Source organism: Prosopis cineraria, unplaced genomic scaffold (assembly GCF_029017545.1).
Source record: "Prosopis cineraria cultivar Desert tree isolate PC_DT_omini unplaced genomic scaffold, ASM2901754v1 PC8, whole genome shotgun sequence".
Classification (NCBI taxonomy): domain Eukaryota; kingdom Viridiplantae; phylum Streptophyta; class Magnoliopsida; order Fabales; family Fabaceae; genus Prosopis; species Prosopis cineraria.
In genome coordinates, this window is record NW_026555339.1 from 7,048,706 (window position 1) to 7,071,177 (window position 22,472).

The following is a 22,472-nucleotide window of genomic DNA, read 5'->3' on the forward strand; positions in this document are numbered from 1 at the left end:
TTTGTGAATAACTTTTTTATTAGTCTTTAAATGTGCTTTTTTCTTTAAAAAATTAAAAAAACAGGAAAAAAAAAGAACTCATAAAAACGGTAGACCGGACGACGTGAGTTACATTTTCAATCCAACCCGCACTGCACCAGCTCGCCCATCTTTTTTTTTTTGAAAAAAAATCAATATTTTTTTATTGAATTATATAAGTTGTTTCTGTGTTTTTGATAAAATTACATGATCAAACTAACTTTAAAATTTTCAAATATAAGCTATTAAACCATGTCACGTAATTGTTATAATTAAATAAAAATGATGAATCATTGCAAAAATAAAATATGTGAAAATCAACGAGATTTGAAACCTATTTCTTTGGAGAATTTGGCAAGAATACACGTGATCAATTGTACTAAATTTTTAAATTTGACTTGTCAATATTGCAAAAAAAAAAAATTGTAAACTCCCCTCAATTCTATGGTTTAAGATTTAGCCAAGAATTTCTTACAAGTCATTTATTCACAAATCATATTTATAAATTTACTTATCCTGTATGTTTTTGCACAAATTCTCTTGGAGATATATTAGCAAATTAATTTCTTTGCCAAGGGACTCAAATGTAATTTACTTAACAATACTAACTCATTTATCAAATTTTGTATGCTATCTTCCATCGTGTGCGTAGGAAGCTTTTGTCAGATTCACGTAAGAATTAAAAAATACTATTTATTTAGTTTTTTTAATAAATATATCAATAATTTGTATTCTTTTTCACATTCACCCCCACAATTAGTGGTACTTGCTACTCCCATTGTCAACCTTGTTAATTTACCACTAAAAATGAAGCATTAAGCAGGGATATTTAAAAAAAATAAAAATAAAAGAAGACAGAATTAGATGGGTCCTACATCTAGGCCGAACGCAAGGTCCCCAAAAGGTCTCCGCATAAAGGACGAGAATGAGTAATAAATAATAAATAACTTTCTTGATTCTTAGATTATAATTATAAATTACAAATTTTAAATACTAACTAGATTTTAGACGTGTACGATACACAGAAACATTAATTCACTTTATTTAAGAGAAATGAAAGGAAGAAGGGTAAAATTTAAATATTATTAATTTTTTAAAAAAAGGACAAGTGAAAATAACTATATTTTTACTATTTTTTCAGCAACTGCTATTATATTTTTTATTGCTAGTACAATGTAAAAAAAAATTAATAGTTAGAATGTAGAAATATAAAAAATAATTTTTTCTCATATAAGTTATTTTAGAATATACAATATAATTGACATTTATTCTAGATAAGTTATTTTAAAATTAGTTAATTGGTATGAGCGATAAAAACTTTCAAGCAATTAGTTAGAGATAAATTTTTATTTTTATGTATGTAATAACTTTGTTGAAAAATGTCTACCATTTATTATATTTGGTTGGATCCCCTCCAAAATTTTAAAGGGGCCCTCCTCTCCTTTCCATTTAAATAGAGGCCAAGCCAAAATAAAAATAACAAGTTCTTCAACAGCATAGATAAAAAAAATGTTAATATAATATCATAAAATTTAAAAAGTATGATTTAAATGGTAAAAAGCTTAAACATAAAATATAATTTAAATTTATATTATTAAAAATTAATTTTCCAAGGAAATTTTAATTTATAAAGTTAAAAAAATAATTTTACCGGCTGGCACTGTAGAACTATATTCCGACACAAATTGCAAGGAAAAGAAGATTGATATTTTTTTTAAATGTTCCTAATCAGTTAATTAAAAAAATTGATCTTATTGAAAGAAAGAAAGAAAGAAATGTACAGGCTTCTAGTATAAAAAATGTTACTCTCTCCAAACCATAATGTAAAATATCTTTTAAAAGTTTTACTTGTTTCAAAAATACTTCTCTTAGTTCTATTTATAGGATAGAAAGAGAGATTTTTTATCTCATTTATAAATCATTTTACACAAATTTCTCCCTTTACCTTCCATTGAATATTGAAAAGAAAAATATATTATTAAAGTATATATATTTAATAGGGATAAAGTTGAGAATTAATAAATTTTAAGATAAAGTTAATGAGTTTTGAAATTTTTCTTGATTTCAACAAAATATGCTCAAAATGACTTATAAACAGGGTTAAAAAATTACAAGGCATTGGGTAACTTTTATAATTTTTTTCACCTATGTCCCTACTTTATTTATTACTCTTTTTGAAAAAAAAATGATCTATTAAAATTTTAATTATTGTTATCAAAGCACCTATATAAAGTATTTAATGATGGTAAAATTAAATATATACATATATATATATATATATACATACATATATATATATAGATATATCTATTTAAAAAATTAAGGTTTCAACTTATATTTTTTTATAATAAAGAATTAGGTACCAATACCTTGTATTTTGATTTGGAGGGAGTAAGTGTTAATTAAGGATATAGGTGGAAAGGATGAATAAAACTTCAAGACATGATTTAGTTGAAAATTAATTAATTAACATTTGTAAGTTAGAGAATTTTATCTCATAATTAGCAAAAAAGAAAGTATGATAAACATTATATTCCCTCCATTTAAAAATATCAGATATTTTTAATTAAATCTCACCTTCAATAAAATAGTTACTTATTTTTAAACTAATAGTATTTTTTTATATTTATCCTTATTAAACACCCTACAATAAATATAAAGTCATATTAATAAAAACACTTTTAAAAAAATAATAATTATATTTTAAAAGATTTTTAAATATTTAATTTTTATTTTTTTTTTCGAATGCAGTATAAAACATGACCTTTTACCTTCTTTTACACTTGCTCCCTCTCTCCCAACCTCCCCCCCCCCGGTCACACGCGCTCTCGTTTCAATCTTCTTTCACAAGCTTCTATACACTCATTAAAGTTTACATTATTGATTGATTATTGAAGTAGTGTCACATGATGTCATGATTGCCATACAACTGAACATACAAAACCCTCATTATAAAATGAATTTTGTTATATTTTAAAAACCATTATTTCTCATGTGTATCACCAAACGATTGAAGACATCTAATACAACCATAACTAAAATGAAGTGCTAATATATATAAAAATCAGAGCTTCTCATAATGACAAGAGGAGGATGAGATTTTTCAAAAAGTGAAATACACTAATTTCAAAGATATTGTTTGAGAGCCGTTGAAATAGTGGACAATTGAGGAAGAATATAGAGACAGACACGTGACCCCACAATAATTAAACTTTGATTTTATATTCAAATTTGGTGCGTAATAATTGCCCAATACCGAGGGCGTCATGTGTGCTTTTGGACCCACCTTAAGAAAAAGTGGAAGCAATTTTTCTAAATCAAAGTGCCCATGTTGCTGGACCAGGTCTCTTCCTTTCTTTTCTTCCCTTTCTCTCTACTTTCTCCATTTCTATCATTCAAATTTTTTTATTAAATAATTTTTTTAAATAAAAAAATTAATAAATGATAAGAATGGAAAAATGGAGGGAAATGGAGGAAAAGGAAGTGGAGAGACCTACTTTCCATATTGCTTTCCTACTTCTCGCACACTTTTTTCGTTTAGGTAATTTATCTTGACATATTTTTTTGTATACTCTTTCCGGTTTTAACTGTATACCAAAATTTTAAAATTTAATTTGATTTGATTTTAAATATAAGGCAAAATTATAGTAGTCCAATTTTTTAATATCATCTCTGTTAAATTGTAATTTCTAGACATTTTATTATGATCATTAATTTTTTTTAAAGGCAAAACTGAAAATTAAAATATTTTCACAAATTTAAAGATATTAACTATTTATTATTTAAGAATGGTAAAGTTTGTTAGTTTTGCTTCATAATTAGGATCGAAAGGAGTATAAGTTTTTTTATTGTGAAAGTAATTTATATGCTCAAGGCAGCATTTTTTTCAATTTTGTCTTTTGTGCATGCACCTGATATTTAAAATTATTTAGGGCTCGATTTGGTACGAGAGAATGGAAGGTTAGATTTGGAATTGACATTGAAAAAGGTACGACTTGATGTGTTTGGTGTGAGAGATTGAGGTTAACATGAAATTGCTCAATCCCACTTACTTGAGATTACTCAATCCACCCTCCAGCTCTAACAATGTATTCTTAGTTCACTGTTCCATTGGGCAAGGGCTTAGGACATAAGCCTTTTCCTACTAACCTAAGAAATAGAGTTTTGCATCGAGTCTTTCTTCCTAGTTATCTCTCAAAGGTAGATAACCACTGGAGTAATAAGCACCTTTTAGTCGTTAGAGCTACTGAGAGCACCCTCACTCGATCGATTTTGGTGAGAGCTTATGCTAGTATTGAGAATTTAGTCTTGGGATTGAAAATTTTGTTGACAATAATATCCTCGCTTATAATAATTTTTAGACAAGATGCCCTTCTGAATTTTATCCCTCAACCTCATTGTGATGCCTCAATAGAGCATCATCTTCATCATTATGAAGCCCTGCATTTGTGAATCTCCATCACCGCCATAAGGCCCTTTGCCTCTTGAACTCTATTAGTTCGTCGAGAAGCTCCATTAGGTTAAAAACATTGTTAGAATACTTTTTCATTGTTAGGTACAATGAACTATGCTTCCATAGATTCTTATTCCTCAAAATTGAGATGAGTTATTAGGATTTTATTGCTCATAGCCATGTGATTAGAGAATGGAGATATGACTTTCTTGGAAAGAGATTTCTTGTACCATTTGATCTATAGGCAAGTGTGTGCACCCCTTTTCCTTCCTTAATGCCTCAAAGCAATAGCTTTGCATTTGCTTCCCATCCTTCTTACCCACAACTTAGAAAAAGAGAGTGATTGTAGCAGATGAAGAAGATGGTGATTGTGACAAGGGGAGGAAGGGTCGAGGTTAAATCACGATAGAGGAATAGATTTTATTAAGGTTGGAATATTTTTATTAATTAAAAGGAGTATTGTAGCCTTTTCATAATTTATATTTAATTGTAGAATAAAATAAATACAAGTATTCTCTATCACTATTACTTCACAATAAGCATAATTTTAAGGTTTCAATCCTACTCTTAATCCTAATGTCAATTCCGTCAAACTTAAGATTATATACCAAATAAAGCCTTAGATCCCAACTATTATGGATTGAATCAGGTTGAACGACAAGGAAAGCAAGCTCTATCAATAAGTATTTAATGTAGCTATAGGACTCAAATTTTAAGACCTTTTTATTAATCTTGCATACTTTAGAATAAAGAATTAGATTTTTTTTTTTCATGCATGATGTTGGAAGATGCATCTATTTAAATATATTTTTATATTTTTTTTAAATTTAAGTGGGTTGAGCCGAAATTCATTAAGATAAGTTCATGAGGTATTTATAAATTAGCCACTAGCAAAATTTTCATACTGGAAACGAGATTTTAGGTCATGTTGTTAAAGTATGAAATATGAACCAATCCATTCCTCGATGAATTTACCTTCGTTGGCTTATCTAAATCTTTCTAACCCTTTTAAATTGAAACATATGGAAAAAAAATGGAAAGAATGAGTATAAAGTTGCACGAGCATCTCCTGTATATATACAGAGAGAAAAAGGGAAAAAATGGAAAATAAAAAATGTTTAGAATTTGAGCCAAGTCGCGTCACTTATGATTTTTGTGAGTAGCGTGATTTCTCGTGAATTTTAAATTTACACTGCTGATTAAAGATTGCACATAATACAATACAACAAGTAGTATTATTTATCAATTAATCAATGCGAACGGTGCATCATGGCATCACACTTAAAATTATTTCCATAATATAATTATACGACGCTTCAGGTTTAAATAATACTGAGATTGGGAGAATGAAAAAGAGATTCCAAAATAATTAATTAATTCAAATTAAATTTTAAGTGTCAGATTTTAAAAATTTGTAAGTCAATCTCTTAATTTTGTAACTGCTTTATGATAAATTTGTAATTTATTTTTTTAAATTTTAATAAAGTTGAAGAATAAAAAATTTATTTTTCTATTAAAATTTGAAATATATGTTACGAATTTATCATAACAGAGTTATAAAATTGATAGATTGAATTATAATTTTATAAAGTTTAACACTTAAAATCTAATTTAAATTAATTGATCTTTTTAAGATCTCTCTGTAATTCTCCCTTTGTGATTTGATGGTAACTCTCCAACATCATCTTACTATAAATTATTAGCGTTAATAATTTTAGAATAAAATACTCTAGTTTTCCTTTTACTTTAATTACATATATTTTTCTTATATTTTTGAAACTTATATGAACCTCTCCTAACATGAATAGCTACAAAATACAAACATCATCTCTATTTTTAATATTTTATTTTCATCCACCTAACTATTAGTTGACTGTTATGTTATATATATTGGATTAAAATACCCTCTCTTTGAATATATGATAAATGAATAAATTATCCCTTAAATTTTGGGTCCAATAATAACATAAATCCTAAACTTATTTATTGTATGAACTATTTTCTAATTTTTAAAAATGATATAATTAAGCCCTTACCATTAATGAAAGTTAACTTTAACCGTTAATTGACTATAAAATAATCTAAAAAAGCACATCAAAAGAACTAATTTTTTTATTATTGTCTATAATTTTTTGAGTTCTTTATTGTAATTTTGTCTTTTTTAGATAGTTTTTGAGGTTATTTTCTATTATTTTTAATTAATTAATAATTAAAGTTAACTTTTATTAATAGTAAAAAACTACATCATTATCAAAAGTTAAAGAAATAATTTGTATAATGAACAAACTCAGGATCTACGGTGCTATTGAATTTAAAGTGTAGGGGGTAGTTTGCTTATTTATTCTTAAATATAAATATTTTTTAAAAATAATTCAAATTACTCAAACAAAATAAAGCATATATTTTTTACTTTTAAATTTATATCTTAATTTTTTTTCCATTGTGAAACATATTTATTTAGTATTTTAAAAAACATTCAATGCTTAAAGTGGTTAAAATAATATTTCAAACTCAATTGAAACAAAACTTAATGAAATAAGGATTTGGCAAAAATACAATAAATTACTTAATATAATTTGTGTTTATTTTTTTAAAAAAATTTCATTATTTTTAACAAAAAATTAAATTATTTATTTAAATATCCACACACTTATTTAAAGTTTTTAAAATTGAAAGAGAGAATAGGCAATTAAATTACATGGGCAAATAATAATTTTAAAATTTTTAACATAATTACAAATAAAAAATTGAGTGTTTTAGAATCTTTAACGAAGTATTTCTAATGTTGTTAAAAATTAAATTAAAGCATATGTTTTTAAAATAAAATAAAATTCTCTATAATTTTAAAGAAACAAAAAGGGGTTATTATTTCGGCCAAAAAAAAGAGTGAAAGGGGTTAATGTATTTTACTCATATTTTTTATTGAATTATAATAATTACATTATTGTTAATAAGTTACGAGTTTGACCTGTGTTGTGTGAAAGGAACTTAATAAAGATCTAGACTAATTTAAATTGAGTATTCCTTTATATCTTTATTATAGAATCTTTCAATCATTTTATACATTTTAAGAAAAGTTTATTTTCTTTTTATTACAGAGTATTATATATTTTAAATTAAAAGTTATTTTTAAAAAATATTTTATAAATAAGATTGGGATATTGTAAAACCGTTTCAGACAGTGAGCTCATCCGTTGAGGCTTGATGCTGCTTTTATAGGAATTCAACACTAGATCACTTGTTAAACTAAAACAATCGTTTATCAATTGGTATAGATGCTCAGCTGCATAAAGTGTGCATCTTCAAATCGTGGCTTAAAGGCTTTTCTCTTCATCACTAATCCCATGCATTAGAGTTTAACTAGTAATGTCTGAGTTGGAATCTTAAAACCACAACAACGTCAAAATTCTACAGTAGAGCTCGAGTCCCCTCAACTTAATGCATAACAGACTCAAGCAACGGGTCGGCTAGCAACGGAGGAAAAAAATAAAAAAAACTTTTCTTTTCTTTTTCCTATTTATTTATTTTTTAATTTTTTCAGCAAGCCAGGTGAGACTATAGTTGAGAATACGGACCCGATTTTAAATGTCTAAGTCCTTGAACCTAATTATTCATTTTCAGTCTCTTCCTTATTTAATGCCCCGCCCTTATGTAAAGAGTTTAGCACCAAGTTCGGAAGTCCTATTAAAAAAATAAAAAATTAAATTAAATTAAATATTATAAATTAATTAAATATTTTAAAATTAAAAAAATTAAAATCCACACAATATTTTAAAAATTAAATAATATATTTAAAAATCTAAACAATACACATTCATCAATCAAAACCCAAATCTTCCTTATCCTCAAAGAAAACATTAGATCCCTTGAATGTAAGTGTATTTATTAAAGATGAAGGTGGAAGTTCAATATCAATTACTTTTACAACTTTTTTTTGATCACCTATAATAAATATTAATCAAATTGTGTTATTATCAATTAAATATATGCATGTATGTATATATATATATATAAAATAATCAAACTTATTAGGACTTGGAGGGTTACTGTAAGCTTTAGTTTTTTTTTATAAAACTTATCAAAATTAACCTTTCAAACTCAATTTTTTTTAAAAAAATAATTTTTTAAATTTAAATTTTTATTTAAATAACACCTATAAATTTAAGTTTGAACCTTATTCCCAACTTTAGGTGAAAGAGGGATGTTGATGCTCACACACACACACACACGGTGTGGTAGTACCGGTACCTAAAACAGTGCGTAGGAGGGTAGGAGACGAAAAAGTCATCTGCATGATGCCAGCGCTGCGTTCAGATCGCACCCATCTTCGTCCCTATTGGCATTTTCATCATTCAGGGTCCACCGCGTGGGACGGTCTATCCCTTATCCCATCCTCTTCCCCACACAGAATGTCCTCTCTCTCTCTTCTCTTCTCTCTCTCTATTTATATATCCACGGACACATCCTCGGAAATATGCTCTTGAATTCCCAGTTGCATTCAGAAGAAGTAGATTTTATTCTCTTCTTTTACATTTCCATGATTTTTTCTCTCTACGAGTGCCCGGCTTTTTGGTTGCTCTTTCAATGAATCCCACCTCGATTCGCGAACTGGGTCATCTGTTGATTGTGGTTTAGAGCCACAGCAGACTCCACTTTGACTTTGGAGGCGACGAAGGCAGAGCAGGTAAATAAATTTAAATCCACTAGCTATTCTCACTACTTTCTCCTCCTTTATTCGCTCTTTTGAGTTTCCTTTTGTCAATTTTTTTTTCCCGTTCGTTTGTTTTTATGTTTTTGGGTGATTCGGATTTCGAAGGGGGATTTTTAAGTGGCTTCGTTTTGAAACGTTGCGCTTTTGCGTTCCCTGTTTCCCTCCCTCGGATTCTTGCAGTACTGTTTGTGTAGATTGGTAGGTAGTAGTGGTAGCTTTGTTGGAGTCTGATCAAAATTGGCTCTTTTATTTGATTTCTTTTTTTTTTTTTGATAAAGTCTTTTATTTGATTCTTATTTGTTTTTAACTTGGTCGGTTTCGCTGTACTCTAGCTGTTCACCTTATTTTCTCAATTTGGGGCCTGGGATTCTTGCTCTTGAGAATCTTTCATGCCCCTCTAGGAGATTTATGTGCTTTGGTTCTCCAATTTGGATTTCTCTGCTCTTTCAACATTGTGAAGGAATTCAAGTTTAACCCTCCCATTTCTCTCACTTGTCGAAGTAGATTGAGTGTTACATTTCTCTTGATATTATTTCACCAACAATTGGCGGATCTCGTTGCGTCAAGGTTTTAAAGTAGTTTATTCTAGCTTTGCTTCTATTATATACTTACTATGTGGGTTTTACAAAGTACTGAATCTATAAATTTTTAGCTCTACCCAGCTGGGTTTGTTTAAATTACTGTTTTTTAGCGCTGGGGGTTCAAGTGTTGTGAATTATATGTGGCTTTTATCTCGGCTAAAGCCTGTCTTAAATTAGGGTTACTTGATTTTTTTTCCCTAGTTATCCTTCTGTAACATGGAATCTCCGCAATCTGTGGTATCACCTTTCAAGAGCTCAGTCTTGTCAAAGGACGTTGAGGTCAATGGGAGGGAAGCTGTTATGTCTAATGTGGAAGACTTCATTGGTGTTCTTGATGTTTACATACACCAAGCCAGGGACATCCACAACATCTGCATATACCACAAACAAGATGTTTATGCGAAGATTTGCCTCACTAGCAACCCTGAGAACACTGCATCCACCAAGATCATCAATGGAGGTGGAAGGAACCCTGTGTTTAATGAGAACCTTTCTCTGAACGTTAGAACTGTGGAATCTTCTCTCAAATGTGAGATATGGATGCTGAGCAGGGTGAAGAACTATCTAGAAGACCAGCTTCTTGGCTTTGCTTTGGTGCCTTTGTCTGAAGTGCTTGCGAAGAATGGTGGGACACTAGAGAAAGAGTTCTCTCTTTCTTCAACTGATCTGTTTCATTCACCAGCAGGTTTTGTTCACATGTCTCTGGCATACACTGGAGCTTCACCTGATGTTATGGTGGTTCCAGCTGAGGAAGTCACTGAGAGAGACTCGGGAACTCGTCAGTCCCTGGCGAAAGACTTAGAAAAGATTGAGTTCCCAGACCCCAAAATAGCGAAAGAAGACCACCTGATGGTTTCAGAATACTTTGGAATTCCATGTGAGGAGAGCTTTACTACATCTTCTGATGCTGCTGAAAGCCATAGCTCTGATGAAGCAGGTGTTCAGCTTGTAGAGAGCTTCTCAGCGTGCAGTGTTGAGTCTGCCCAACCTCAAAAAATTGTCGATTCGCCAAAGAGCAGTGTGTCAACAAATGGAGTTTCTTCATCTTCTCCTTCAGTGCCTGCAAGCTCAGACTCATCTGAGCTTGAACAAGTCTCAGGAGCCAAAGAGAAAACTCTGGATCCTAAAGATGGTGAGAGTGATTCCTCAAATGGGATGCCAAATGATTCATTTTCAAAGCCTGTTGTGACTGTGAAGATTGAGCCAGAACCGAAGGTGGTGCAGCAGGACATAGTAGACATGTACATGAAGAGCATGCAGCAATTTACTGAATCTCTAGCAAAGATGAAGCTTCCTAATATGGATGTTGAAAGTGGACCAACCAGTTCAGGAAACTCGAGCTCAGATCAGAAACTACAAGCATCAGCATCATCAAAGAACAATAGCTCCCGAGTGTTTTATGGGAGTAGAGCTTTCTTCTGAGCTTATGTAGATGAGTAAGCTTCTTTAGGTGTTTGTCATGAGATCATTCAATAAAAATATGACATGTAATAATTTTTTGAAATGCATCAGTTGATACTGATCTTCGAAATACATGACATGTCATGTTTTTATTGGATTACACATCACAAACATCTTAAGAACAATACCTAAAGTGTTGTCCTCTTTTTTTTTTTTTTTTTTTGCTTTGAATAAAGAAGTAACATTAATCCAAAGGATAGATACGTCATGTAAGATCAGAGTTCATTCTCCCATCATCAACCTCTGGCTCCGTACTACAAGGTACAGCAAAATGTTGTCCTTTGCTTAACCGGTTGAAGAATATCCAGACAGGTGACTAATGAATTAGATGATAGAACTAAACCTGATATGAGTGATAGAGAAACATAATAATGTATTGTCTAGTGTTCTATTGTGGTTTCTTCTTTGGTACTTTGAGCTAGCAGACATGTACATGAAGATACTGAGTCATTTGCAGAAGTGAAGCTTCCTAATTTGGATATTGAAAAGAGTTTTCTGCTGAGCTTTGTAGCATGGATGGTTGAGAGAGAAATTGTTGGCAGGTGACTCTAAAGTTTAGAACCAAAAATGATATCAATAGTGGTGAAATGTACTGATGTATGCATCTTGCAGTATGGTTTCTGCTTGTGTACTTTGAAATGTCAAGGTAATAAGGGATGATAAATTAACGCTGTAATCGCACAAGCTTGTTTCTTTTATGTTTATCCCAGCTGCTCTTGATCTTTCCTGTTTTGGGCGCAACGCTGCCACCCTCTCTTTTGGCTTTGGATGTCAATAATTTACTAGTCAAATCCCAGTAGCACTTCGGGGTTAGATTGAATAAAACTAATTACTTCTTGATTAAGGTTGTGATTTTTTTTTTGGTTGATACATGTAAAGTATATGGGAATTGAGTTGCGGGAATTCATCAGGCCAAAACATGACTTTTAAATACTTATGAATTATTTATCAATAAAGTTTTTATCTTGATAGTAAGATTTGAACTCAATCTTGTAGAAGGTTGAGTTTGATTTTAATGAGTAGAAACAAAATCTTCTTTTGAGCGTGATATTCAAAATTGATTTAAAAGCAACTGGCTACAATGAAGTCATACCTGAAAAGAAGTTAAAAAAAATAAAATCCACAAACCATGGGTTAATTATGAGTGATTGCTTGGTATCTCTTACACGTGGAGGATGCTAAAGTTGATTTGAGTTCAACTAAACGATACATTCTTCTATATTGATCTGGATATTATAATTAATTGTTTTTGTATTATAATTAAAATATAATTTTTTGAAAGTGTGAAATCAAATAATTGCTTCTAGTAAGAATAGGAGGGGGGATGATTTTCAAAAGGGGAAATACACTTTCAAAGATATTATTAGAGAATCGTTGAAATAGCGGATTGTTGAAATGAATAGAGACACACGAGACCATAATTCATCTTTGATTTTCCCCCCTCCTTTTGACGGCACATCTTTGATTTACAATTATTGCCTAATGCCAAAGGAATGTGGCATATGCTGTGGGACCCATGTACCAAAAAAAGCAAGTTTTTAAGGTCACAAGTTCAATTGTTGCATTCCGAAAGTGAGATCTTTATTATCAATAATTTTTAGAGTTTTACTGTGTATTTGATTTTTAATTTATATTTGATAAAAATTTATTTAAAAGATTAAACTATTTATTGAATTTGATAAAAACATATTTTAAATCTGGTTTGAATGTATTTTTTAGGATTACCCAATTAAGTCCTTAACTTTTTAAGGCGCTTTTTATTTTTTTATTTTTTTGGATAAAAGTTCTTTGGCACTTTTTGTTGTTGGTAATTATGTCTTCATTTTTTTGTATATAATCTTCTATTATAACAGACACATGTAGATGTTATAATGACTCTATATATGATTACGTATGGTCTTATATAGTAACCCAGACCCTTCTCATGTATGTATTCATATAGGAGATTTTATAAGAACGAGTTTGGTGCACATAATTAAAAAAAAAATACCGATAATGATACAAAATTATTTAAAAATAAAAACGTAATATCACACAAACATAAAATAACGATGTCTTCTGATATTTATAATTATATATTTAAATCAATGCTTATAATGCAATATCTAGTGTGCTTTTATCCTCCTGTAGTGCTTGGACATGGGAGGCATATCACATGTAGATGAAGAGGCTGAGTTGTTACCAGAAATGAAGCTTCCTAATTTGGACGTTCAAAGCAGAAACTACAGGAACCATAAACTAACAGTATTAGTTCATGTCTCTATGCGTCTTTTATATGAGCAAAGTTTTTTAGGGTAACTACATTCAAAGGCTACTCAAGCACCTTATTATAGTTGATGATTAATAATAAGTTTCATTAAAAAAAAAACAAGTGTATGTTCTCATTTTAATAATAATTTATTTCATATTGATCATTGTTAAAAAATAATTTACTTGAATGAACCATTCAATGTGATTTTTTTTGCTTCCGAGCATAAATTAATGGTTGATAAGGGAAATTCTGGCAGCTAATTCTAGGGGAACCAAAAATCCTTGGACTCATGTCAAGCTTCTTCTATGAGTTCGATTTGGGCTTACCCATGAATTAATAAGGCCTTTGATCTGTATGTTAACGTTACGATATAGACCCGTATGGCAATAAACTTTTGAAATAGTAATATTGCATGCATTATCATTAGGGACAAGTATACTTAACTTTTTTTTTTTTTTTCCTGACTACTTCTATCTTTTTTTTGGTACTAAAAGTATTTGTTAACAAATAGTTAAAGACTAATCCCTTTCAAAATACTGTATATATAAACTTCTTCTATCTCTATTCTAGCTGCTTTTTATGGAATATCTTGTGTTTCCACTTTCCACTAGCATCTAGTTGCAAATCAAATTCCACCTAAGCATGAGATTAATCATGAGTTAAAAATTAAAATGCATTATTTTATTTTTTTTCCACTTTTTTAAACGTTTGAGAATTCTTTTGGGGAATGGATCCTTTTATCTTTTATAATTTCACTCATTTTTCAAGTTAGTCCCTGTGGTTTGATTTTTCAAGCTCCACATTTTTTATGAAAATAAAATTCCATGGTGTAAACGGTGCGTTGGATTCAGAGAGGACAGAGAAGCGGATCTGCTGCATCCTCTTCCCCGACAATCTGCTAGGGCACTGCATTCTGCAGCCAGCAACAAGACGAAGCTTAGGCGCTGGTTGAAATTTCACGTTATCGGTCACATTTCGTAGTAAGACCCTCTCTCTTTCCCACTCTCGATCGCGTGTTGCCTTTCCTTTTTATTTTTTCCAATGCAATTTTCACACTTGGAAGAACTACTCGGTTGGATCACTGTGTTTGATGAGGAATTACTGCACTTTCATGATTTTTGTAAAATTAAAGGCCTTGAATGGCGATGTCAAGTTTAATTACTGAGAAGGCCATGATAAAATAATTCAACAAAATATTGCATCTTGCTTTACATTACGTCATTGCCCAACTCATTGATCTTGTTGTAGAATCGTTTTCTAGATAGAATTTCCCTTTCTTGCAGGATTCTATGGCTACCATAAGAAGTATGAAGATCAAGACGAGTACCTGCAAACGCATTGTCAAGGAGCTTCATTCGTATGAGAAAGAAGTTGAGAGAGAAGCTGCCAAAACAGCCGACATGAAGGAGAAAGGAGCTGACTTCTATGACCTTAAGCAGCAGGTAAAACAATACGTTCTCGCTATCCATTCAGATGCAATTTTAGAGCTTAGTATTTCTGCGGTACCATATCCTTGGATTGTCTTTGTATGATTAGTGAGGATAGTCCCTTTTCTACCTTGTTATCTGGTCAATGCACGATGGACCATCTTGTCTTGGACTGCGTGGCATACCAGTGCCTCCATATATATATATATATATAAACCATACTCTTCTCAGCTTGATTGTGCTTTTTACTGCAGTATAAGCCGTCTATGAACATAGTTTTATTCATATTTGTTGTTCAGCAATGGTGCACTTTTGGGAATCTTTCCTCTTGTTTCATAAATTAACCCTTGGTTTTTTTAGGATTCTGTGGTCCAACATTTTTTTCTAACTTTTTTGTATTTTTAATGTGCATGATTTTACTACCATTTTCTGTTTCTTGAAGTCATTGGGGAAGCACAGTGCCATTTTAAACCATTATTTGGCATTTCAGTTGATGAAGTGGGAACTGGGGAGGGGACACTTATCGGGACTTCCTACAAAGAGACGATTGTTCAAAATTATAAATTTTTATTGTACTCTTTCAGAATCCCATGGTCATTGTGAATATTTTACATCTTTTTACGTACAACCCTCCATTACTATAATAACATGCATTATAAGTAATATACATAAGAAAAATCTATTATTCTTGAAAGGTCGTAGACATAAATTGTCAGTTTGAGGTTCAAAGATGAAATGTAGCCAAAAAGAAAGTAAAATTATCCTGACACGTGAAATTCAACTCACTGAAGTTTTATTTGAGATGAAAACTGCACTGTTTTGCTATTTTAGTTGACAGGGAGGAGGTAAGATATATCTACAGTTAAATTTTTTAATTGAGTTAATGTAAAAGTTGGTAATCTACCTATGAGATTGAAACATCTTCTTGTAAAATGTAACCTGTTTTCTTTGAAATCTGAGTCATGTACAATTGGAAGCCACTGACTTGGAACCAGTACCTTTAAAATTTAAAATGAAACACAAAATGTTGATACTTTATCCTGACATTTTATCAAGTGTTTTCTGAACCAAAGAAAGGGGGGGTCAAGTGTAGCAATGGTGTCAGATCAATCCGTACCTGTCACCCTAGGAGAAAGTCAAGCCTTGTCTGGTGTAAGTTTATTTAAGGGCAACTCCAGAAGTTCTTAAACTGGACCCTTCATTAGTTTCTAGTATTCCGAGGTCTATTCTCTCTCAACTCAAATCATATAAAGGCAACTTCAGCATTGTCTTAACTCTTAATCTTCACTTTCATATGATCCTCCCTCTCCACTTCCTGATATACCAAGGTCCATTATCCATAAACTCAGACCGAAAATAAATAAGGTATTAACTAAAAGACACGTAGAGGCAGAAATTGAAGTTAATACCTTATCTACTTGAATGGTGAGAAGAGAAACGATATTCTCAGCTTCTTGATTTGTAAGATGGATCTCTTACTATTTTACTTGGGCTGTAATAAGAGCTGGGTAAGTGTGATAGGGACCGTGTCTTTGCAATTGCATTATGTTTGAATTGGAGCATCACTTTTTTCTTATAAATAAATAGGATATTAATCATTGAAGGTTCCTTTCATATAATTAATAGTTGTATATTTTGTTGATCTCATTTGGACAGGAAAATGTACTGGCTGAATCTAGGATGATGATTCCTGACTGCCGCAATCGCCTAGAGGCTGCATTAGCAGACTTAAAAGGAATAGTGGTACTCTATTCTTGCTTTTCTTATGTCTCAGTTTTCTACTGTTGTCTGATGTCAAACATTTTCTACCAAATTGATACTCTGAACTTTTGATGTCTTGGCATTATTAACAAAATCACTCTGACCCTACAATTTTGATTGGGATTAGTGGAGGATGTTACCCCTTTGTTGATATTTAATTATTAGAAGCAAGAGTTTGGTATAGGAATATGGTTAGATTCCTGCTGATTCAAGGAATAGTTACATAAAACAAAGTTGATGATTTCAAGGCATCTGGCAACAAATCATATTCTGTGTTAGTATGCTAAAATGGAATCATTTTTTGCAACTTTTCCCTTCTTATGTTTTATGAATCTTTTAGTTTCTGTCTATAGTAGGGTTTCCCTGCAAAATTACTCAATATTCTTTGTTTTTTCTTTATACTCATGGCTTGTCTTTATCTTTTTTGAATTTCTCGCTCTGCTTTGAGAATAACGATACCAACATTTAAGTCTGGGATTTGCTGGAGAATGGACTCTTACTTGGTGCCACTGTTTTACATGAGAATGTTTGCTTCAATTTCAGGCGGAGTTGGAGGAATCAAACGAGAAGGAAGGCCCTGAAATTGATGAAGCTCGTAACACCATTGCTGAGATTGAGAAATTATTTGAAACAGCTGAAGCTTAGCAGGGCGGCTTTGTTGATGCCTTCAATGCAAGATATTGGACCTGTATTTTATAGTCTCCAGGTCAAACATCAACCATACCTAGTGGCCTCATGACCCAAGAAAAGACCTTGCTTTTATGAGCTATGAAACTCAGATGATTCCATCTTGTCTATTAGTGTTTGCTACTTTGAAAATGGGTTAGCCTACCTGTTCTTTAAGCTTGTGAAGTTTTTTACACCTTGGTGAGCTTATGTGTGAATCTTTTTATCGTAAGGTTGCTAGGCGCGCGAATGGCAACCACACGACTATCTTGACTTCTATTTCAAACTTCGAAAGAGTTTGATATGCTATTTTTGTTCATAACATTGGGGAGGGGGTTATTTTTAAAGTCAAAGCATGTAATATCGTATGAAAAAAAGTTTGCATGCCACTTTCCTTAGAAAATTTAATCCCAAATCCTTAATCTAATATTCCCTCAAGTCTTATATATAAGGTGCCTTTTAGACCTGTACACAATCTATCATATAAAGTGTTTTGCTATAATTTAAAATGAATTCTCTATTTTAACTCTTGTGCATTTAATTAAATATTTTGTAATCTGTTTTTTTCTTCAATTTATTTAAGAGTAAAAGTGGAAGTTTCGGTTCATCCAGAAAAAAAAAGAAAAGAAAAGAAAAGTGGAAGTTTGGCTAATATATTTTAAAGAGCTTATGATTGCAACTAACTTTTTTGAAAATGTGCAAGGTAGTTGAAAATATCCTATATTTAGGACTAGAAAGAATACAAAACATTTGGACTAGCATTTTGATTTTTCTAAGAACTCAAGTGACTGCCTATTAGCTAATAATACAATTGACACTGATCTCAGTAACCAACGTTAAAGTAAGCTGAGAGGGAGCTAGAAAGAAAATTTATTGTTAATAGATAATTTTCCACCTTGATTAGAGTCACTTTCTCTTCCAACCTAATGTTGGGGTTTCTGAAAAAAGGATTTTCTTCCCCCCGGGGGGAATTGAAATTTTAGTGTTAGTGAAAAGATTTTCACCAACAAGGATATACAGATTTCAGGATCCTATCCCTCATATTAAAGTATCGCCAAAAAGAAAAAAAGAAAAAACCTTTGAATATAACCCCTCTTTCCCTTCCATCATCTTCCATCCAAACAAACAGCTTATGAAAAGGAATTATTTGATGTTTAAAAATTGAAGGGCAGAGAAATTCCCCTATCCGTATTATATGCTTCCTAATGCAGTTTCTTTCTTCCTTGTATCGCTGCAAGAGATGTTATAGAACTCAGCAAGGTAAGCCAAAGCCTGTGAATTACTTTCACAAACCTTCCACAATGATGCAACCTCTCCTTTGCGGAGAGTGCCCCAATCCTCACAGGAATCCAGAAATTCAAGCAGCTTCGAGTAGAATGAATCATAGTTCATCAAGATGAAGGGAACGGGAAGCTTCGATCCGATCCTTTCAAGCTGAATCAACCCCAGCATTTCAAACATCTCATCCAGAGTACCAATACCACCAGGAAGAGCAACCATGGCAGTCTTATCAGACGACTCGTTTCTCACTGCAGCATCCACCAGTCCATGCTTCCTTGCGGAGAAAAACCTGAAAAGCAAAATCAGACTAAACCTTCGATTCCGAAAAATATCTATAAAAACTAAAAAAAAAAAAAAATGCATGCTTTTCTTTCGAAGAAGATCGTGTCTTTTGTGAAGACATAAATCAGCTGTTAAGTGATAGCAGAATCTATTTTTCTGATTCTGCTGTGATAGAGAAGCAGGAAGTTGGCAACTTCTCTGAAGAAAGATGAAAAGAAAAAATTTCGTTTCTTCCAAAAATCCTCGCTTTAAAAATATCATCTAACATTATACTGTTTCTAGATGTATCGTTTTAGGTAATTTGAGAATACCGAGTACTTTTCTGAAAGATTAGCCAAGCATTTGTGGCATTGCTTGTGTTTATCAGAATGCCTTTTTATGATAGCACTTTTTGAGAAGGACAAAACATTGCTGTAATTTACAAGTGTTAGCAATCAAGTTAGCCAAAAAGAAGTGTGACAAGTTCGAATCGTTCCCAGCTCAAGATCTCACGACTACATGTTCTTAAAATTTCTTCATGTTATAGGTTTATTGAATAACCTAATGGCAAATACTTGAAAAACTTTAACCAAGTTCCATCATTTAAGAAAATGTTTTATTGAAAGCACAGCCAAACTAGGACTAAGCAATCAAGCAATGGTGGTAAGTTGCCTGCAAGTAAAGTAGGCTTCTGAAGGTAAATAAGGATGGACATTGGAACTTGTCCACTCCCCCGGTTCTCTTCCAATCTTGAGTCCAGCGACCGGTTTTCTTGCTTGCATAGCACCTTGAGTGACAGCATCCATTAGCCCTGGTCCAGCTCCAGACCATGTAGTGCAATCTAAAAGATTTGCTATCTGTGAAGACAAGCATGTAAACAAGAATCATAAAAACAGCTGCAGGAGGTCCTTGCCACTAGATTATTGTACATTTTCGGAGACAATAAGAACCTTCTTTAAATATAAAAATAATACGGCCCTATTGCTGTTTTCTTTTATGCAAGAATGCATGAGAACGGAAAAAAAGCCTAAATTAGATACTCTACAATCATAGACTAGTACATTTAGAGAATGACACAAAGGAATGAAACTGGACATGTGATTTTTTCTTCTCCTTACACTCAACCTTTCTTTTAAGCATGAATGTAAGAGAACAGAAAAAAAAGCTCAAATTAGATACTCTACAATCATGCACTTGTGCATTTAGAGAATGACGCAAAAGAATGAAACTGTACATGTGATTTGTTTCTTCTCTTTACACTTGCCCTTTCTTTTGTTTTTATCTCTCACCAACTTTTTGTGACTGCAGAGGGTTCTTATTTCTTATTGAAGCTCTAATAAGACCCTCTATTCTATCTGGATTGGAAGGAAGCCATAGGAAGAATACACTTGCCTCTTTAGCCAGCTCCTGTGCTTGCATGTAATGCGAATGACTTGGCCCCATCCTTGAAGAACCTAGATACACAACTCCTCTCCCTTGCCTGTTTATGAGTTCATAACATTGCTTGATCTCCTCTTTAACCTTTCATGTTCCAAAACCAAAGTGAGAGTCAATTTCCTGGATTTTTAGTTTAACTCCAATTTTTCCAGAATTTTATTTTTCACGTAAACAGATAAGAAGGCACATGCTAGTCATTAGTGACATACAAGAACATCCATGAGCATTACCATAAAATGCTTTTCTAGAGATTCTAGATCCAGTTCCCAACTTCATATAGACACACAAAGTCCAAATACAGTTCAGCATAAAATGTTCCATCATAATTTACTTATTGTCTGTCTGAAATTTGATTATCCAAGACATTTTTTTAATCATGATGAAAAGCACCATGAGGAATAATAGAAATAAGAATGAGAACTGATTTCACTAAATCGTAATCCGTGATAATTGATTCATAATTCAGTATAAGTTAAAAGCACATGATCCTCCCGTTCCTGTCCTCACATTATATTATCATGTCCATAAAAATATCAGTTTAATATTGCAGCACCCAGACCCAATATGAGCAGAAGATAAATTTCAAACTGTCATAGACAAGCTCACACAGAAACACCTCCTTTTGTTGGCTCGGATTCCCTGTAACAATCTCCCTCACTAAACCTTGAACTAAACAAAATGAAGATCAGTCTCTAAACGGTTATCCAGTAGAACATTTCCTTGTTGAGTTATATATTGAACAACGTACAAAGAAGAAATCAACATATCAACTAACAATTTGTCCGCAGGATTATCAAAGTCTATTCAGTTTTGGTCTCCAACAATTATTATTTTCTGGACTAGAAGCTAAATATATCTAACAACCCAATAATCAAATTGCTAGTTTAAAGGGAAAATAATTAACTGAAATATATCTATATCCAGGTCTACTTCCATGTAGCTAGTTCTAGAGCAGAGAAATAGGTTGCCCAAAACAAAACAGCACATGAAAATATATCAGAAAAAGCAATGCTACAACAGTAACATGTGCGTCAAAGAAGTTGACTATGGGAAGTAGATATTACAGTCACCTCATGTGGGCTTTTCCTCTCATCAAATTCAGTTGACTCGTGTTTACTCAGAGAAAGCCTTCCTTGAAGAAGCCTGCGTTTTTGGAACTTGAAATTAAGAGAGTTCAGGTCCGTCCTTCTGAAATATTGAAACTTCGTTCTTCTTTGATGAGATTGAGAGCCCACCACTATAACATGAGAACCTAAAGAACCCCATGTTGAAAATCCCATTTTGAAGGACTCTTCGAAACTTCAATTCAAAGAAGGATTGCTCTGATCTATCAAAAGGTCTGTGTCATGTCATCTGCGAAAACAAGGAAGAAGAAAATGAAAATCTCAGAGCAGAACAAAGAATCAAATAGTATCACTCTTCAATTATGTGTTGGGCCTGTTTTCTCATTTTATCTATTTGGACCTGTTATTTGGGGCTTGCCCCGCTGGACATTAAGGCCCATGGACTTCTGGGCTAAATATCCACAAAATCGATTTTATTATTGGGTTAAGGAAAAAAAATACTTCAAAGTTTTTTCAAAAGAATGCTGGTTACTTTTATCTTTTAATAGATATAATATTATCTTAAAAGTGTTAAAAATGGAACAATCTCATCTTACTATTAAATCTAGATAAAGTTGACTGTTAAAATTAAAGTTTGAACAAAATGGAACACACACGGCTTATTGGGGTTAGTTGATTGTTTTGGGTTTGTTAAGTTGTCACACGAGATGTTCATTTTTTTTAGAGTTGGCTTCTCCCCACTAAGAAAAGCTTCCTTTGCCTCTCCATTAAGGTAGAGGAAAATTTGAACTAGATTTAATATTTTTAATTTTTAATTTTAATTTATATTTTTAAAATAAAAATTATATAAAAATTGTAAAAAAATAACAAAATATACTTATCAATTTAATAATCTAAATTTAATATAAATTTTTTTAATAAGTTTACTATTCTATTTAGAATATATCTACACCGTTCATAATATATTTAAAAAGTTAATTTAAATTTTTAATATTAAATTTGAACTATCTATATATATCTGGATTGTCGGATTGATAAGTATATTTGTTAAAAAAACTTATAATTTTTGTATATTTTTTATTTCAAAAATAAAAATTAAG

General features: G+C 31.6%; 3 protein-coding genes across 3 annotated transcripts; 2 read left to right on the forward strand and 1 right to left on the reverse strand.

The window, feature by feature from the left end:
- Positions 1–8,837: 8,837 nt before the first annotated feature.
- Positions 8,838–11,922, forward strand: LOC129318871 (uncharacterized). Its single transcript, XM_054963847.1, has 2 exons — positions 8,838–9,155; positions 9,965–11,922. The coding sequence occupies exon 2, from the start codon at positions 9,980–9,982 to the stop codon at positions 11,183–11,185; it is 1,206 nt and encodes a 401-aa protein (XP_054819822.1). The 5' UTR covers positions 8,838–9,155; positions 9,965–9,979; the 3' UTR covers positions 11,186–11,922.
- Positions 11,923–14,296: 2,374 nt separating this feature from the next.
- LOC129318928 (tubulin-folding cofactor A) lies at positions 14,297–17,638 on the forward strand. The gene is made up of 4 exons (XM_054963938.1): positions 14,297–14,455; positions 14,759–14,917; positions 16,559–16,645; positions 17,207–17,638. Exons 2-4 carry the CDS (start codon positions 14,765–14,767, stop codon positions 17,306–17,308), a joined length of 342 nt encoding a protein of 113 aa, XP_054819913.1. The 5' UTR covers positions 14,297–14,455; positions 14,759–14,764; the 3' UTR covers positions 17,309–17,638.
- Positions 17,639–18,391: 753 nt separating this feature from the next.
- On the reverse strand, positions 18,392–21,691 carry LOC129318927 (probable cytokinin riboside 5'-monophosphate phosphoribohydrolase LOGL10). The gene is made up of 4 exons (XM_054963937.1): positions 21,379–21,691; positions 20,264–20,392; positions 19,544–19,728; positions 18,392–18,899 (listed from the first exon to the last, which is right to left on the reverse strand). The coding sequence occupies exons 1-4, from the start codon at positions 21,586–21,588 to the stop codon at positions 18,521–18,523; spliced, it is 903 nt and encodes a 300-aa protein (XP_054819912.1). The 5' UTR covers positions 21,589–21,691; the 3' UTR covers positions 18,392–18,520.
- Positions 21,692–22,472: the final 781 nt, after the last annotated feature.

What these genes read in the sequence shown, in the direction of transcription:
- LOC129318927 (XM_054963937.1), bottom strand. Translation starts at nt 21,588, where the DNA reads ATGGGATTTTCAACATGGGGTTCTTTAGGTTCTCATGTTATAGTGGTG. An exon ending in AGAGGAAAAGCCCACATGAG is followed by an intron (nt 20,393 to 21,378) that starts GTGACTGTAATA and finishes GGAACATGAAAG; the next exon opens with GTTAAAGAGGAGATCAAGCA. An exon ending in GAAGCCTACTTTACTTGCAG is followed by an intron (nt 18,900 to 19,543) that starts GCAACTTACCAC and finishes TTTGCTTTTCAG; the next exon opens with GTTTTTCTCCGCAAGGAAGC.
- LOC129318871 (XM_054963847.1), top strand. Translation starts at nt 9,980, where the DNA reads ATGGAATCTCCGCAATCTGTGGTATCACCTTTCAAGAGCTCAGTCTTG.
- LOC129318928 (XM_054963938.1), top strand. Translation starts at nt 14,765, where the DNA reads ATGGCTACCATAAGAAGTATGAAGATCAAGACGAGTACCTGCAAACGC. An exon ending in TCTATGACCTTAAGCAGCAG is followed by an intron (nt 14,918 to 16,558) that starts GTAAAACAATAC and finishes TCATTTGGACAG; the next exon opens with GAAAATGTACTGGCTGAATC. An exon ending in CAGACTTAAAAGGAATAGTG is followed by an intron (nt 16,646 to 17,206) that starts GTACTCTATTCT and finishes CTTCAATTTCAG; the next exon opens with GCGGAGTTGGAGGAATCAAA.